Raw genomic sequence first — 17,389 nt, 5'->3', positions numbered from 1 at the left:
GTATGAAAAAATGAAAATTTTCTCTATTGAAGATAATGGAAAAAATTTTCACGTTTCCGTCCTAGAAAAAAGGTTACATGACTGACTGGCTCAGAATCTATAACGCGACTAAATCCGCGAAACAATGGGACGACGTGGGATATATTTGGTAAACGCAAGCCCGCGAGCGCGGGCCACAGCGGTACATTTCCACGAAAGGATTATGCTGAAACTGGTCCGCGTTGTCAGCGCGGACCAGTGACGTAACCAGGTGAGCGGGCACCCGTGTCGGGGTTATCAATGAATCGACAAAGATATGCGCGGAACCCGCATTCCTTTCGCGCGCGGCGAGCCGCTCGGCCGGTACCTTTCCACGTATCTTTTCTCCAGCTGTAAATGGGAAAGTTCCTGACCGGAGTTTCAGACCGTAGATGCAGGATTCCACGTACAACTTGAACATGTCTTACGGTTCATCCATGCGCGCATTTGTCGTCGAGATCTCCTCTCTCTCTTTCTCTCCTTTCTCTCTCCCCCGCAAAGTTTCCCCCTAATTTCTTTTCCCCTAATTACATTCCTGCCCGCCTCTTTGCCCGCCGCGGCGCGCGGAGACCGTGCCCACCACTCCTTTCTGCCGGCAGTGCAACCTTCAAAGGCCACTGAATGCGTCCATGAATGAAGTAGGAAAGTTGCTGGAGTACAGATCGGCCGGATGTGCGTATACTAGGTGGGTAAGAAAACGAGAGCCCGTCGCCGCCGCCGTCGCGACTCTCTACGTCAGAGGGCCGCGCTGCATGTCGATCAGAACCAGTTTCAGATCGCTGCCGGTGATCCGGACTAATGGTACCGTATCCGCGATCGTTTTCCGCCACTTTACACAGATACGGCTTAGCTCCAGAACGGACTGGCGCTCGTGCCGTTTTATTTTAATCACGATAAAACGAGCCCGATTCCGGAACTAGTTCACGACGGAGAAAGAGAAATAATCTCCGGCGACGTAATCGCGACGTGACAGTCGCATCTACAGATTTTATGCGTTTGCGGATTTTTTTTTTACCACATCGATCCACAAAATTTAGGGATCGTTCGGGGAAATCGCTGGCTGCGCTAATGCGATGCGGAATGTTTTTCTCGACTAAGCCCTTCTCACGTCGCAAAGTTGGGTAGCGGCGCGCCGAAAATGTTGAAATATCGCCACCGGACGCGAACAAATTGACGAAGTGAGTCATGAGCGTAAATGAGATTTGATAGGACCAAATTATTTCCGTGTGTCGCTTCTTGGAGCGACGGTAAACTACGGATCGGAGAGAGCGGGCGGGCGGGAGGGAAATCCCGTGTGGACGACGACTCTTTCATGGAGGGTCACACGCCACGTTACTGCGATAAATTATTATTATACAATAGTCGCTTTTGAATTGACACGATGTGCGTGCGCCGATTTTCGCTGCGTGGAACGAACCGTGGGAATACGATGGCGCGAGTGAACGGCGCGCAATATTTCAGGGGAACTCGCGTGGCGACCGCCTGCCTCCCGGTAAGCGTTTTCTTACCGTCATTCATGATACTACAGTCCGGCAATAGGATGATTGCTTGACGGTCGGTGACTAAAGTGGATAAAGCCTTCTACAGCAATCTAACACGAGCCAGGATGCAGGAGCGCAAAGGCTGGGTCCATTCACAATTTCTCTCTCTCTTTCTTTCTCTCTCTCTCTCTCTCTCTCTCTCTCTCTCTCTCTTGCTTCTTCTTCATTTTTTTTTCTTTTTTACACCAGTACCGCGAATCGTTCTTGCGTCTCGCGTGAACCATTCGATGCTAATCGCCCGTTTGGCTGAATGCACCGAAACGCTTCCAAAGATCCACCGCACAAATCACCTCGATCCAACCAACGTTCTCGGCTAGAGATAGACGTATTTATTCCCCAAATTCGTTCTCTCGGGAAACACTTTCTCTTAATCGCCCGCGGACAAATGACACGCGAACAATGGAAATTTTCAATTGTAGCCGAGATGCGCGGTAATAGAATCTAGTCCTCCCGATTTCGACGTCCCTGGGATGGCCGGTAGTACTAACCCTGCTGAAAGATTGGCAGACATACTCACCGCGAACTGACCCCTCTGTGATTTAGTTACGTCTCTATGGACGCGTCGCCAAGTCGCGCGTGTTTGACACCATCGTAGAAAGTAGAAGTGACGACTATCGCGCTGACAGGGTTCGATCAGGCCGTCCGCTCGCATCTCCTTTTCGCTGAATGAGCTTCCGCTGCTTCGAAATCGTCCCGTTTCAAGATATTATGATTAGGTGAGTCCGTCACTCGTAGCTCAGGTATTCCGCGATGAAATCCCGGAATCATCGAGACGATTATCTGATGAGAAACACGGTTTTACGGATCGAGTCTTGAATGAGAAAGCCATTTTGCTGTTTGCAAAAAAGCGCTGTGCTCATATCGACAATTAAATTTATTTTACAAATTTGAAACAGAAAATAAATATTAATACTTTTTGAAAAAAAAAAATGATTTAAAATAGCCATCAGTTTCCCATCAAAAATTATCCCGCTCGTTAATACTTTCGCATATGTCTAGTTACATTTCTGAAGATACCGTCTGACGTTTACGTTTATTTTTATTTGACTGTATGTTCTTTTTAATTTTTATCATAAATGTTATTTTCACAGCAAAAGCAACATGAAATATTTTCTCCTCTCAACGCTGCAATTTTAATAACAATTCGACGCGATGTCAGGCTAATAATAAAACAATTACGTTGATCGCTATCTACTCCGGTCTCTAGATATACGATTAAATATGTAATTAACTGTCTAAATATTTGTTATTTAGAAATTTAATTCGCCGCGGTTATCTGCGAAAAAAGCGCGAGCAGATTAGAGGACAAAGTCCGAGGACAAAGGCACGGTGATGGCGATCTTGGTGCGCGGGCGCGAGCAACGATTTCCCTCCGCGAGCTTGCGCGAGGAGAGGAGGCGATCGCCTCCTCTCCTCGCGCAGATCGCGCCTCTTCTTCGCCGTGCCAGGAATTTCCTGCACCTACTCTCGGATAACCACGCCGATACCCACGCGATGGTACGGTCCGGCCACTTACGCGACGCTCTCTCGATCCGCAACACGTTTTTGCATCGCTTGCCGGTTGATTGCCCCTCGAGCATGCCGATGATGACGTCAGCATTCTGGATGAGTCATGCGTTTAATTCGCGCAGCACGAGCTAACATATACGTACGATCGTATACGCGCATAATTTGGCCCGCGTCGCGGAGAAATACGAGAGAACCGACGGCGGCTACATCTCAGAGGACATCCTCCCCTCGGAGGAGCGTCCGTTTCCCCTGTGACGCTATCTGAATGTATATCGCCTGAGAGATATCCTGCTCTCTGGCAGGAACTCCGAAAGATATACGGCCGCTTTTATCACGACAGGTGATTTTTCATTTGCACCTCTGAACGCGCGCTGAGATATATAACGCGGATAGAAAAACTTCTGTCCGTTTTCAGGATTTCAGACAACTAATGAGAATCGCGCGATTAGATCTGTCCGATCTAGTTAAATTGCACATTGATCGATCGCATCGGCCGATCCGGAATATATAGAAGAATAAGCGCGATGAGTGTTACAATTAATTCATACTTATTTTTGTAAAGAATCCAATTACCATGAATGCTGTTATCATGTATGATTGTATATATATCTCTCTCTCTTTTTTACTCCTTCTTTCCTTTGTCCCTCTTTACGTGCGTCTTTATACATACTTTTAAATAAGACGACGGTATCAATCCGTACGCACCGTTTCCCGTGCGCATGAAATCAACAAGGACAGACGCTGTTGATTGCACACATGTATAATATCGCTATCTATTATATAATGCCATCGTAAATAGTCACCTTTACATCGCAAATTTAGTTCTCCTTCCGATCCTATGTTGCGCCTGTGATATAATTTCAGAGATTTCGTAGGGACATCGATTTTGTAATGAATTTTAGAAAGGCGCACAGAAGACGCAGAAGTTTAAGGGGAACAAAGTTGTGATGATTGAATGCATACGTTCAATAATCGTGATGATGAAAATCATATGGCAACATCTGTGCAATCAATTACGCGATCGTATATCAACCGGCATTAACGTGACTATCACGATAAACAATCGTGACGTGATTTTCAGTTGGTTTTTGTCGCTGATGCAGTGGTAATATTTAATTCCAGTCTGGAAATTTTCGATAAGATTATGCATTTTCGCACGCCAACTTAACTTTATCAAACGAATCCGAGGTAAACGCCGTCCGATTGAGAAAGATGATAAAAGATCGCGGACTGAACGATGAAGAATCGTTTGCCGAACGCAAAGTTTCAAAGTACGAAAGAGAATCCCCTGGTGATCATTCCTCGGCGTTATACTTTTGAATGGCGATTACAGTTACAGAAATGTGATTCACAAAAGCGAGAGTCAAAGAGTAGCTTGAGAAGCTGAGCTCTTCGGTTTAGCGCTGTGGTAAGACATACGACAAACACTCGCGCAATTATCGCGATTTCCTTCCTCCGGTATGAATTTCTCATATCAACATACAGTTTTTTTTTTACAGTCGGTAAACATAGATGATTAATGCCGCTACTGCGCACACGCAATTAAAAATTACGTATTTTCCCTAGAAGTTTATTTCGTTCTTGCATCTTTTTTTCCGTTCCTACAAATCGATCGAATGACATTCGTACGATATTTCGGACGCGCCGTATAATTTCGACGAGAAAATAAATAAAATTTCAGATGACGATCTTTACAGGATTCGGTAAGTAAGTAGTTAAAAGTTAAAAGTTAACTAGTAAAGTTAAAAAGTTAATAATTTTCAATTTAACTTAGTTAATTTTAAATGAATCAATTTATAACTTTGACTAGTTATTTTTAAAACAGATAAACTTTAATTCATTAATTTTTTTCCTAAATTAAAAATTTACCTGTGAAAAAGAAAAAAAGAAATGCATTTCTATTTAAAAAAAACAATTTTTTTTTGTTATTTCATACTTTCAAACTTAATTTACAAATAAAATATTAAATATTAAATTGATTTAATGATATTTAGTTGTAATTGTTTTATTATTTAGAATATTTTAATTTTAAAAAATTACGGTAATTTAATATAATGCTTTTTAATATAATACTTTTCAAAATTAACTTTTAATTCAACTTAAGTTAATTTAATTTTAACATAATTTTTAACTGAATTAATTTCTTGTTCATATTACTTTTAACGTAACTAAATTAATTTTATAAGCCATTAACTTAATTTAGTTAAAAAATAATATTAACTTATCCAACTCTGACGCTTTCGTAATTGTTTCGTGCGAATCCTCGCGTGTGATTCGTACGATTGATAAATTCTCTTTCCCTCGAGATTGGACCGTACGCGTAAAAGTGCGAGATGTGCAATAAAAAGTAAAGGTGAAATAATTAGCACTGTTCTGACATCCAGAGTAAATATAGGAGGTAATCATCTAATCGGGCGTTATCAATGATTTATTTCGGTCTTTCTATTTGTGGCGTTCGGTTAACTGACGGCGTAGTTTACCCGAGAATCGAAAGGAGCGAAAACACAATGTAAGTATCACCATGCATGCGTGATGTGCACTTAATGATAATGAACATAATCCCTGGCTAACACGTTACGTCAAATCAATCCGTGAGAAACTGTGCGTAGGAAAATTTCTGTGAGTTGTAATTCTTCGTTAACTTCGTCAGCTCTAACGAATACTCCAGAAAGAAATCTCTCGAAACGAGAAAGAAATAGAATCGAGATGAGAGACGCGGTACGGTAGTTTTAATGGCACTCACTGCCGGTGTGATTACTCGTCAGGGCAAACAAAGGAGATTCGACGAAAGCAAATGAAGACATTAAATCTCCCAAGTGTTAATTTATCGATACGGCGTTTATCGTAGAAATACACACACATACACACACACACACACACACACACACACACACACACACCGTACGCGCGATGGCATCGCGTTGACACACGCATGTTACACCGCGTGTGGCAATACGTCGAGAGGAGACGCGTGAACGTGAAATATCTTCGCAAGATGTAAAGATTGCGCAAGAGGACAAAAGATTGGAGACATAAAATTAAGACGTTAAACGCGGCCCGTCACGCACGGACATCCACGCGCGTGGAACTACGCACGTTTCGTTTCGTCAACCGGAGCAAGTGCAATGATGCCGAAGTGACGTTGCCACTTGGGGTGGCACACTTTTATCGTCCGAACAAAAATCCAACGAAATTGTCGACGAGCCCTTCTCATCGAGAGTTAATAAGGCGCCGTTCGCCGTTATTGACGCTTCGTATTTCCAGAGTAAAGAATTCACGAATCGCGAACTCCTCTTTTCTCTTACTTCCGACCAGATATGACACTACGCTTAATAGGAATCATTCTGCTGTGTATTTTACTGATATCAGAGTGGGGAGGGATCCTGATGTGTCTTAGCGCCACCCTATATAAACCCCGTGATTTCTCGTCGTTGGTAGTTCCCCCAATTCGGGCGAACACTTCACGAAGCTTGGCAACTCTTACACCGTAAGTTTCATCTTATTGCTCATGATCGTTATTCTTAGTTTTATACGATAGATACGTTTTTATCAGTCAGTTTTACATAATAGATGTATCAGCGAACGATAAAATCAAGGATTCTCAAACAGTTGACGAATCTTCTAAATCAGAAAAATCATTTCCAAGTAATGCTTGGATTTTTATAATAACCGCGATTAATAAAATTTAAGTGCTAGAATATTTATTACAATTTTTTACAATTTATTGCAATTATAACGAAAATATACGTTTAAAAAATTATTCAAAAATTATCAATTACATCAAAACTTGAATTGTAAAATTCAAAATTCAATTCTTTTGTTAATATTAAAAAAAATATTTAAAAAATTTTTTTATTAAAATAGAAATGCAAGTGCTTAGAATCTTAAATTTTTAAGTCGGAAGAACATGTTAACACTGATTAGAATCGAGACATAGCCAATAATACACGCGGTGAATAATACTTTTCCAATGAAATCACTCTTTACCAGCAAAATCAATAAAGTACAGTCTGTAAGACGGATCGAAAATATTGACAGTTAGTTTTGTCCCATTTATTCGTAGCTTTGGGGACCAACCTCGGCTGCGTTTACGTCGACCGTTTGTGCGAATGGGAGGGGGAGGGGGCGTTTCAGGAGGAAACCTCTTGTTTAGCATGAAAATCTAAAAATGTCCGGCAAACAAAGTTGCCACGCCGAAGAATCGCGTCATGTGACTCTCTCGGGGCGACAATGCAGACGATTCATTTCTTTAAGTTATAACCGGTTGAAACCGCCGTCACAGTTTACTCCCTGGCGTTTTACGTAACCGGTTGAAACCGCTCTCCGAAGATCTTGATATCGTTTCGCGGAGGGTTGAGACTACGGCTCGCGATAATAATTCGTTCGAAATGAATTATACGCGCGCGTGACAACGCACTCCCGACACGCTTGTCATTCACATCCTTTTGCTTCTGCATTCGAATGCCTTGATCTTATGGATATCAGGTCGCAGCGTGCGATATTTTTATGCCAACCTTCGATCTCGCCGAGGAGTAGTGATCCTTGCTCCAGTCCACGGCGAGGTCGGTACCAGCTGTCCGATTACGGTTGTGCGTACACCACTCGCGCCGGTCATTCTTAATTCTTCTTTTTTTTTTTTTTTTTTTTTCAAAGCGCGACACCTTGACGGCTAATAATTGGCGGTATTGATCCGGCAAATAAACTCGCTTGCTCGAAAAATTTCCAAGCTCCTGGGAGCTTAGCCCCGCGAAGGATATACGCTCATCCTTGCACGTATGCCACCGTCCTCCGCCCCCTCCAGCGCACCGCAGTCGGAAACGATGACCACTACCGCCGACGAGTATATTGGTCCATATTAGTGGGAGGTAGCAGGTAGTTCTCTTTTAGCGTTACAACGCTCCGACACGCATTTCGTCCGCAAGCATCGCGGGTCAAGCATCATTGACGACACAAATGCTGACTTTGCGACTCGTCTCACTCGCGAGTTAGGAACGCGACGAGCGTTAAAAAGCCCAGCAGCCGAAATCCCGCTCTCCGTGGTCCACACGCGTGATCTTGCGAATGCATCCAAGTGCGTCCTCGCGTCGGCAATCGGGGAACACGTCGCGAGTATCGCCGGTCAAATTATTGTCCATGTTGTCACGCTGCGACAACACTCAACACATATCATTCGAATTGGCATCCTGTGCTGGCCGGCAAGTAACAACGATAATCTTCGTAAAAACAGCTCGCAAAAAGCGAACGTGCGCTACGATGCATTGCCAGGAACATTGAAATGTTTCGCGATCGGCCGTGTTCGAGAAGTAGTTGAGTGAAATAAGATCCCTCTTATATAAAACGACGAAAATTTGTGATCGCAACACATATCGCGGATTCGACATCGATGCGAGAAATATCATCTCTTCAGAAATCCGCAAGCACACTGGAAAAATTGCACGAATCACGATAGAGCTCTTTGATATAGAAAGTGTTTGTCAGGAAGAACATCCCATAGACACTTTTTAGGAAAGATATCGCGCGCAAGACTTGATTAAGAAACGTCACGTCAAAGTAAGTTTGAAGAGCGAACATATCGTATCTTTGCTTCAAAAGTGATATATAATTCAAAACATTAATTTCAGAAAAGAAGAAAAAGTATTAGTAATTGTTATAAAATTACTAATTATTATAAGATTAACAATTATTATAAAATTTCATAATTTGTATATTACAAATATAATGTATATAAAAAATTTAATTTAACAAAAAAAACTTTGTTAAATGTAATATAAATAAAAAATTTTTTAAATATGTTAAATTAAATAATTTAAAATATGTAAATTAATTAAATAATTTTTAATATTTATAATGAACTTAAATTATTAATGTAAATTTTACAACTTGACAAAATTATTAATTAATTAAAATTTATGATATTGTTAAAAAGAATATACTTTTAGAAACATGATCAAATGTCATTTTTATTATTTTTCTTTTAATCCTTAAAACCAGCCTTTCTAAGTTGTGATAATTTTGATTTAACACACATAGGAATTACTTTATTTGTATTATTTTTTTTAAGTTAAATTAGTTTACTTTTAATAATTGATAATGATATTTACCTAACGCATTCATAATAATTTGAAAATCACGTTTTTTTAAATTATGTCACTTTTAAAGCCAGAAATCATCATATTATTATCATTATCAGCAAACATTAAGATATTATTGTCGGAATTCGTAATTTTGAAATTTACTAATGCCCAACTTCCTTTAATTAATAATTAATTAAGTGTAATTCCTCTCTATTTTGTTCTATCGTCCCACGAGCATAAATGAATGAATGAATAAAACATGAATGATGTTTCAAACATTTCGCTTCCTTCCGTCGGCCAACGTGAGATCGACCACAATATTTTTCACTGAGATTGACAATAATTACGAATCACTTGATCTTTCGGTGCAGCCTTCTTTAATGTGCACGTCAATTTGAGCTCTCTATAGAACTCGGACGGGCTTGCGACCTCGTTTCGCCTTCGCGTATTATTAGCATTAAAAATTAGTGTTATTAGCCGGGAAGATGTTGATGTAAAATATAAAAGACGCAATATGTCTTTTGATATAAGTTTTAGAAACTGTTACTTATCTAAACACAAAACGCTTAATTAATTCTGCAACTTTATCGACGGGAAACGATTGAAATTTCTTTTATATAAAACACTATTTTGTTTGCATCATTATATCATGCATCATCAATTTATGCTCTTGTGTAAAAACTTCATCATTCTTTATGTTAAAAAAAATTAGACTAAGTTTTCAAAACTGGAGATTTATTATATATATTAATTAAAATCAATACATTTTGCTGAAAATAAATTTTAATTTTAATTTTAATTTTAATTTTTAACTTTGTTTTTTTACCATGTTTTTTACGATGTTTATTAATATTTGATTTATTCAATTTTTGTTCAGCGTTTTCCGTAGAAAAATCAATCTTGTCAATAGTGATTAATTATATATAAAAATAAATTATTACAAACTGCATATCTTTATAAGAAAAGACGAAGGAAGTATTTTTTTTAAGCAAATGAATATTTAATAATAATTTATTTATATATTATTATTATATATTAAATGTTTATATATTAAATGTTCATCTGAATAATATTTTTATACATTATTTATTCGTATATACATAAACACTAAAAATTACTTCAATAATATTCTTAATTTAAATGTTAATTATTTCGAAATAACTCGAAATATGTGCCATAATGCACACAATATGAAATATACATCGGATATCTAAATGTGCAAAATACAAGGTTTTCTTTCATAACGTCTATTTTGTATTATTACAGCACTTAATATTCAAAACTTTGAGATAAAGAAGTTAAATCATTTTAATTAAATTTAATTTAATATTTCTTTTCGCTTCCTATTTTTGTGTTTTCAATAATAAATATGCGATGGTTTTATGCATACGATTAATATATTGCAAATCCTTATAATTTGTTGATATTTCAAGACACAAGAAACAAAAAAAGTGATAATAAGATAATTGTTGCAAAGTTAATACTTCGTTATACAAGTATTCAGAAAAAAATCTGAAGTATTAGCAGGCTACAAAAAAACTAATAAAAAACTAAATAAAAAAAACAGATAAAATATGCTTAAACTTTGTGGATTCTTATTTTTCCTGACAGATATTTTTCGCAAGGTAATTCGTAAATAAATTTATATAAACATAATAATAATTTGTAATATCGTGCATCAGATTCTTAGTCATAAGAAGCAGCTCGCAACCTTATTCCATTTTCGCCACACATATAAATGTCGAGTCAATGTTACTCGGGAGGACTTTGTCATATGCAGCTGACTCCTTTCTACCTTTTTAGTCCTTTAGTAGGCTATTTAAAAGGCTATTTAAAAATCTTCATCTGTATTTCAACCTTCGTGTCGCTAACAATCTAAATAAGGTAAATTATCCAATTTGAACCGATAGTACTCAGTAGAAACTCGATTGCCACGTGTTTGCCTAACATGTTTGCCTTTATAAATAATTATAAATAATTTCGAAACTGATAATAACTTCTGATATAACTCATATTTGTAATTATCTATAATTACGATTCGTACAAGGTGACTCAAGGTTATTAAATACTCTTTCTTAATGACAGATTCTTCATTCAGAAATATTTTTCTTTAACAAAACGTCGATCGAACCATAAATAATGCTTCGAGTTGTAAACAACGTGTTGAAACAAATGTGTCGAGACAAATTTTTTGCGAGTTAAACATTTTTACTGGCAATATTTCAACTTAAAGTTTACAAAGATATACGATGCAACAATTCAAACGCTGTAATAAATGACGACCTCCTCATCGGAAAATATCAATTTTTGTTAAAACAAATAAACTTTGAATTGACCAATAGATATTCGTTATTAAGAAAATATTTGATTTATGATTTAATGATACACTTGTATACACGATTTTTCTTTCAATCGAATGTAGATTATATACACATATCGACCGCATTCACGTCAGTTGTTGATAATTGTGCATTTGATATCATAATGAATAATTATGATAATTAATAATTGCTTCTTGATAGTTATGACAGAGAATATTCCTAGAAATGTTTTATTTTAATATATTTTAACTATTTTATTGGAAAACTACTAATCTTTTTATTTGTTCAAAACTCTTCGAGAACGAGAACTTAATGGATAAGCTCGCAAGTCAATTTTAATCGCGGAGGAAATGATTCTGTGTATGTGTGTCGTGGCAAAATGTCGCGAAGGGACGCGCGTGATGTTCGTTCATTAGCGAATATTCGGTACAGGATGTCGTGTCGTTTTCTAGACTGGCGTTAAACCACGAAACGCCTCCTTCGCAATTACGTCGTTGAGCTTCTCTCTTTTCAGGATCGGCATATGTGACCGATTAAGCTTTTTCAAGTAAATGCTATTCCTCAGGAATAATTAAAAATACAATATTGCATATCTTAAAATGCCTAAAGATACGAATATATTAAATGTTTTCGTTAGAGACAAGATAATAAAAAATAAATATTAATAAATATTATATAAATATATTAATAAAAATAAAAAAATATTAATAAATAATAAAGTGTCCCAAAATAGATATATTAAATTTTAAATTATTAATTATTAATTTTAAATTTCAATTAAAGCATCTAAAATATTTGAGGATATAAATATGTTAATTTTTTTATTGTAAAACAAAAAATTACAAAAAACAACAGCATCACAAAAAACAGTGCTATAAAAAAAAAACAGTACTACAAAATAACAGTAATACAAATATTACTAAATAATAAAACTCTTTTCTATATTTGATAAAATATTAAATTATATCACGTATAATCATTTTTACCCAGAGAGTAAGTGTAATGCGTATATTCCATACATAAATATTCGTTTACTTTTGCTATACAAGAATATATACCCTCTGAAAGTCATGCGCCAGTATTTGTCTAATATTCATAGCAAATCAATAACGACAGAGGGTAAAATGCTTCTTGAGCTATGAAATACTCCTCTTGAGAAACAACCCTTCAAGTAGACCGTGTGGCCTAACGGATAAGGCGTCGGACTTCGGATCCGAAGATTGCAGGTTCGAGTCCTGTCACGGTCGGAGTTTCTTTTTTTTTTATAAATTCAGTTCGCAATCATTGCTAAACAATCTATCGAGATAATCAGATAATTGCCGGCCAATTTAATTGTAATTTTTTTTTAATTGTTCCTTTAATGCGCACATCGATATATTTCTCTTTTTAATAAGACAACCATTCCACTTTGTCATTCATATAACTGGCTCTTTAGCTTTGTTATTAATATTTTAGCATTAGTATTTTGAATTATTATTTCACAAATGATCTTTCGCTTATATTTCTTTGCGGCAGTGACTCGTCAAATCTAAATAATGCACAATTAGGCACAATCATCTTTATTTATTATCCTTCTAACACGCATTGGATTTTTACACGCATTGGCTTTTTATTTTTTAAACTAATTTTGTTGTTTCAATAATTATCTCTTTGATAAATATTCAACATTAATGTTTTAATATTTTAATATTATTGTTTTGAAATTTATTTCACAACTTCACCAGTTGTTATTTTTTTCATGTCAATGATACATTCAAGATTCGCAGTATCTGGATTCGCGATAATTATTTCGTCGATAGCTAATGATTAGTAACTGCTATTGATAGAAATGTATCGGGCAAAGATTAACGCGCGAGATGTGTTACGTGCTACTGCTTGTAACGCTTGTTCATAATAGAATTGTGGGAACTAGTAATAATTCAAATGATCGCGAAACAGTGCGGAGTTAAAACGTATTTAATGTTTTTTTCCCGAGTATCAAGGACATTCGAAGTACACCTCTGGAAGCGATAATGGCGAATATTTAATTTTATCCACTATATCATATTAGCGATTAGCGACAGCGAAAAGCAAGAAATAATGTAATGCAAAGGATTTAGATGTGATGAAAAATGAAAAATGAAAAATATCAACTTTTTATCAGTTTTGATATATACATTTGATATATACATACAATTTGAAGTATAAGCAATTAAAGGAAAAATATGGTATTATTTAAATACAAATGCGCAGCTTATAGCGTGCAAGGTTTATTTGATAATGTTGTCATTAGCAAGAAGGCTGTGGGACCAAGAGGCAGCCAATGGTCCCGTCTGCGATCCACATTCGCAGATTTACGCTAGGTCACCATTCGTTTCTGCCGAGATCCCATTTTCGCGAATTAATCTAATTAGATTCGAGGCTAGTCCCGTGAATTCTCGTTTATTGGCGACACGCGATAACGCTTCGTAGCGAAATTATGGGTTCAGACGACGGGAATGTCGACCCACTGTACGTCGAACTAACAACTAGTACTTTACGAATATTGCATCACACACACACACACACACACACACACACACACACACACACACACACACACACACACATACACACTCGACATTGTTAGATGAATTCGTGTAATTTCATTCGCGCTTCTCGGAGCCCCATTACGAACGAATCGTCGTACGACGTAGCGGCGAGAGCCGGTAAAAAGTAAAAATGAAAACGGAATTTTTAAACGAAACGAAGTTCTTTCTTTTATAAGGACAGGAAATTTCTAATTTCCATTTCCAATTTGTTACAGTTTACGAGCAAGCGCGAAACCCAGCCCCGCCGACGAGCAGCAGATTAGCGCAGATTCAGCAGGAAGACTTCATCCGGAGCCGCAGTTCGACCACGCCGGCCTGATACTCGACGAAGCTTCCTGTCGAACGCGAAGGCTCGATATCTGACTTTTTTCTTAACCAAGGCAGCTTCACCCACACGCGCCGACATCGTAGAATGGTAGAAGGTGAACCCGACACAAAGCGCAATATCAGTACGTGCAGCTCTAACTTTTCCGAGAATTCCTCCCGATTGCTCGCGTCAGCTTTCTAACGATCCCGATTTCATGTTGCAGAGTGTGATGTAAAAGACGAGCGGCTAAACGGTTGCGGTTCTAAGGAACTCGAACTTGCCTGTAGGTATAAATTCCAAAAAAAAAATCAACATCCCCTTTGCGTAATCGTAGAACCATAACCAGTCCACGATTTATCGCTTCTGATTACGTCTATCTTGTTACCAGGTATCGGATTAAAGGGCAAAGCACTCGATCCAGAGAAGGGAGCCTGTGTTCAAGCTGATTTCGAGAAGGCCATCGAACTAAGCGGTAAGTTCATTTCATTCGCGTACGTCGAAGCGCCTCTTATCATTGTTTCATTGTTTCGTTTTTTACAGAATATGGCAAGTTTCATTACTTCCTCCTCGCGGTGTGCGGCTTCGTCAGCACCAGCGAGGAGATGGACGTGATTTCCATGTCCTTCATTCTGCCGAGTGCGCAATGTGACTTGAAGCTCGACACCCGAGCGAAAGGATGGCTCAACTCGATCATCTTCATCGGGATGATGGCCGGGGCGTACGCATGGGGCTCCATAGCGGACGCGGTCGGTCGTCGGAAGGTCCTGATCGCCATCTCGTTCATGAACGCCCTGTGCATCGTCCTCTCTAGCTTCAGTCAGTCGTACGAGTTCTTCATGTTATTCCGTTTCCTGAACGGTGCGGCGTAAGTATCCCAAGATCCAAACGCGTAAATCGCCACCGCAGCTGCGACGTAACCGGATCACATGTGCTCGCTCAGCAACGAAAAGGTTGAATAATTTAGTAACGTTCCAGGCTAGGAGGTAGCGGACCGGTCATCTGGTCGTACTTCGCTGAATTTCAGCCGAAGTCTAAACGCGGCTCCATGCTGTCTTTCATGGCGGCGTTCTGGACGTTGGGGAACCTCTTCGTGGCCGGTAAAGACAAAAAAGTTTTAATTCTTTCTGTAATAAGTGCACCCCTTGCGTGTGCACTAAACGTATTCGTGATCTCGATTTTTCATCGGCAGGCTTGGCATGGTTGATCATTCCTAGAAAGATGGGCCTCACGAGCGCAGCGTTCACGTACAATTCCTGGCGAATTTTTCTGTTAATCTGTGCTGTTCCGTCGTTCGTCGTGACAGGACTGCTTCTGCTGCTCCCCGAATCTCCCAAGTACCTCTTGTCCTCTGGAAAGAACGAAGAGGCGCTCGAAATCTTCCGCAAAATATATGTCATTAATACCGGCAAACCGTGTGACACCTATTCGGTAATTAGACTTTGACTACTTTAATCAACATTATGCAGGCGGAAGGATTAATTTTTAAGTTAATCTCGAAATATTTGCACAGGTAAAGGAATTGATCCTCGATGACTTTCAAGAATCAGTGAAGGCCAAAGTCGAGGAGAAGAGCAAGTGCAAGACTATGCTCGGTGACATCGTGGAGAACAGTAGACAGCTATTCGTAACGCCCATCCTTCGCTTCACGATAATATCGATCGTTATCAATTTCACCTTTCACATCGGTTACTATGGTCTGATGATGTGGTTCCCGGAGCTGTTCAACCGTTTCGATGAGTTTCATCGTGACCAACCGGGCGAGGTGGCCTCGATATGCAAGGTCACCGACTACGTCGTTAATAAGGGTTCGCATAGCAACAAGACCTTTTGCTCCGATAAAATCGGAGCATCCGTCTTCATGGAGTCCCTCATTACAGTGGCGTCTGCCATACCCGCCAATATCATCGCTGTTTTGGGAATGGATCGCCTTGGACGTAAATTCTTTCTAGGTACTTGCTTTAAAAAAATTATAAAGTCATCCTTCAATAATTTTCGCTTCTTTGATAACTATTCTAACCATCTCCTATATATGCACCTTTTTGTAGTGTTCAGCACATTTTCATCCGGATTATGCTCGACTGGCTTATACTTCGTATATAACAAATATCAGAATTTAACCGTGTCGGCTATCTTCAGCGGAGCGATAAGTTGTGGCAATGCAGCTTTGGATTGTCTCATTACCGAGGTGTTCCCAACGCAGCTGCGTGCAACTGGGATAGCCATATCGATGGTCGCCGCTCGTCTTGGCGGTATAATTGGCAATATCGTCATAGCCCAGCTCCTAGACACGTATTGTCCAGCACCAACTTTCATAGTGGCTGCTCTTCTAATTGGTAAACGCGTCTTACATTATTTTTTGTTCCTTATTTTTTTATTCAACTTTTATTTTTAATTCTCTCACTCCATGTCTTTTATTTCGCAGGAGGAGGCTTGTTATGTTTATTCCTACCGAACACAACGCGCGAACCACTTTCTTGACCTCAGTGAAAATTCATCCCAGTTGGGCAACAATTTATAATCATTTATATTTTTCTGTCGAGTACACGAGCGTTGTTGAATTTTATTCATAAAGTGTTTCAACACTGAGTACGATACACGACGATTACATAATAGCATTGTAAGGAGAAATTTAAAGTTCGAAAACATTTTCATCTTGCAAATAGGAAACTAGAATCTGTTTATAATAATCCGTTATTATAGATGAAAACATAAAATATTGTTTAAGCAGAATGTTAGCGAAGATTAGCGAATATGACGAAACGAAAATACGAACGTAGCATCTAGTTTGATATATGATGCAACAATTAGGTACCTTAGTCAAATTTTATATATACATCTTGATATCTTGATATTCGCAGTATTTAGATATGATAATTAAATGAAGTAATAGTGATATAATAAATATATTTTCCTATTCATTGATTCTCGATTGGACATCGAGACCAAATAAATTTGTTATCGCTTTATATTGCAAGATATAACTTGATATATCAATATAAAAAAAAATTAAAAAAAGCATAAAAGAAAATAACATATTCTTTGAAGCATA

At 38.2% G+C, this 17,389-nt stretch overlaps 2 protein-coding genes and 1 non-coding gene across 6 annotated transcripts in view; 2 read left to right on the top strand and 1 right to left on the bottom strand.

The window, feature by feature from the left end:
• LOC105425735 (bcl-2-like protein 1) overlaps window positions 1-2,212 on the bottom strand; it is a 9,005-nt gene extending 6,793 nt beyond the window's left edge. Inside the window, exon 1 of the mRNA XM_025217920.2 lies at window positions 2,077-2,212. Coding sequence (XP_025073705.2) covers window positions 2,077-2,211 — 135 coding nt within the window. The 5' untranslated portion in view covers window position 2,212. The remainder of the gene's footprint in view (window positions 1-2,076) is intronic.
• On the top strand, window positions 2,134-17,389 carry LOC105425736 (synaptic vesicle glycoprotein 2B). 4 transcript variants are annotated; one of them, XM_011636634.3, is made up of 10 exons: window positions 2,134-2,275; window positions 14,249-14,482; window positions 14,564-14,623; window positions 14,729-14,812; window positions 14,881-15,205; window positions 15,316-15,437; window positions 15,530-15,768; window positions 15,851-16,289; window positions 16,386-16,673; window positions 16,763-17,389. In XM_011636634.3, the coding sequence occupies exons 2-10, from the start codon at window positions 14,446-14,448 to the stop codon at window positions 16,816-16,818; spliced, it is 1,650 nt and encodes a 549-aa protein (XP_011634936.2). In that variant the 5' UTR covers window positions 2,134-2,275; window positions 14,249-14,445; the 3' UTR covers window positions 16,819-17,389. The 4 variants fall into 4 exon arrangements, with proteins under 4 accessions (XP_011634936.2, XP_088936981.1, XP_011634938.2 ...); XM_089080855.1 differs by lacking the exon at window positions 2,134-2,275 and adding an exon at window positions 4,455-4,476; XM_011636636.3 differs by lacking the exon at window positions 2,134-2,275 and adding an exon at window positions 6,412-6,555.
• On the top strand, window positions 12,638-12,710 carry TRNAR-UCG (transfer RNA arginine (anticodon UCG)). The gene has a single exon. It is a non-coding gene; the product is annotated as a tRNA-Arg (tRNA).

Source organism: Pogonomyrmex barbatus, unplaced genomic scaffold (genome assembly GCF_055798465.1).
Source record: "Pogonomyrmex barbatus isolate J1 unplaced genomic scaffold, ASM5579846v1 scaffold4, whole genome shotgun sequence".
In the NCBI taxonomy this organism is placed as follows: domain Eukaryota; kingdom Metazoa; phylum Arthropoda; class Insecta; order Hymenoptera; family Formicidae; genus Pogonomyrmex; species Pogonomyrmex barbatus.
This window is presented reverse-complemented; position numbering and strand designations above follow the sequence as displayed.

Bases quoted from the DNA above. Each gene is read 5' to 3' on its own strand.
- LOC105425736 (XM_011636634.3), top strand. From the start codon at position 14,446: ATGGTAGAAGGTGAACCCGACACAAAGCGCAATATCA. The intron at 14,813-14,880 runs GTAAGTTCATTT...CGTTTTTTACAG, and splicing joins GAAGGCCATCGAACTAAGCG to AATATGGCAAGTTTCATTAC. The intron at 16,674-16,762 runs GTAAACGCGTCT...TTTATTTCGCAG, and splicing joins AGTGGCTGCTCTTCTAATTG to GAGGAGGCTTGTTATGTTTA.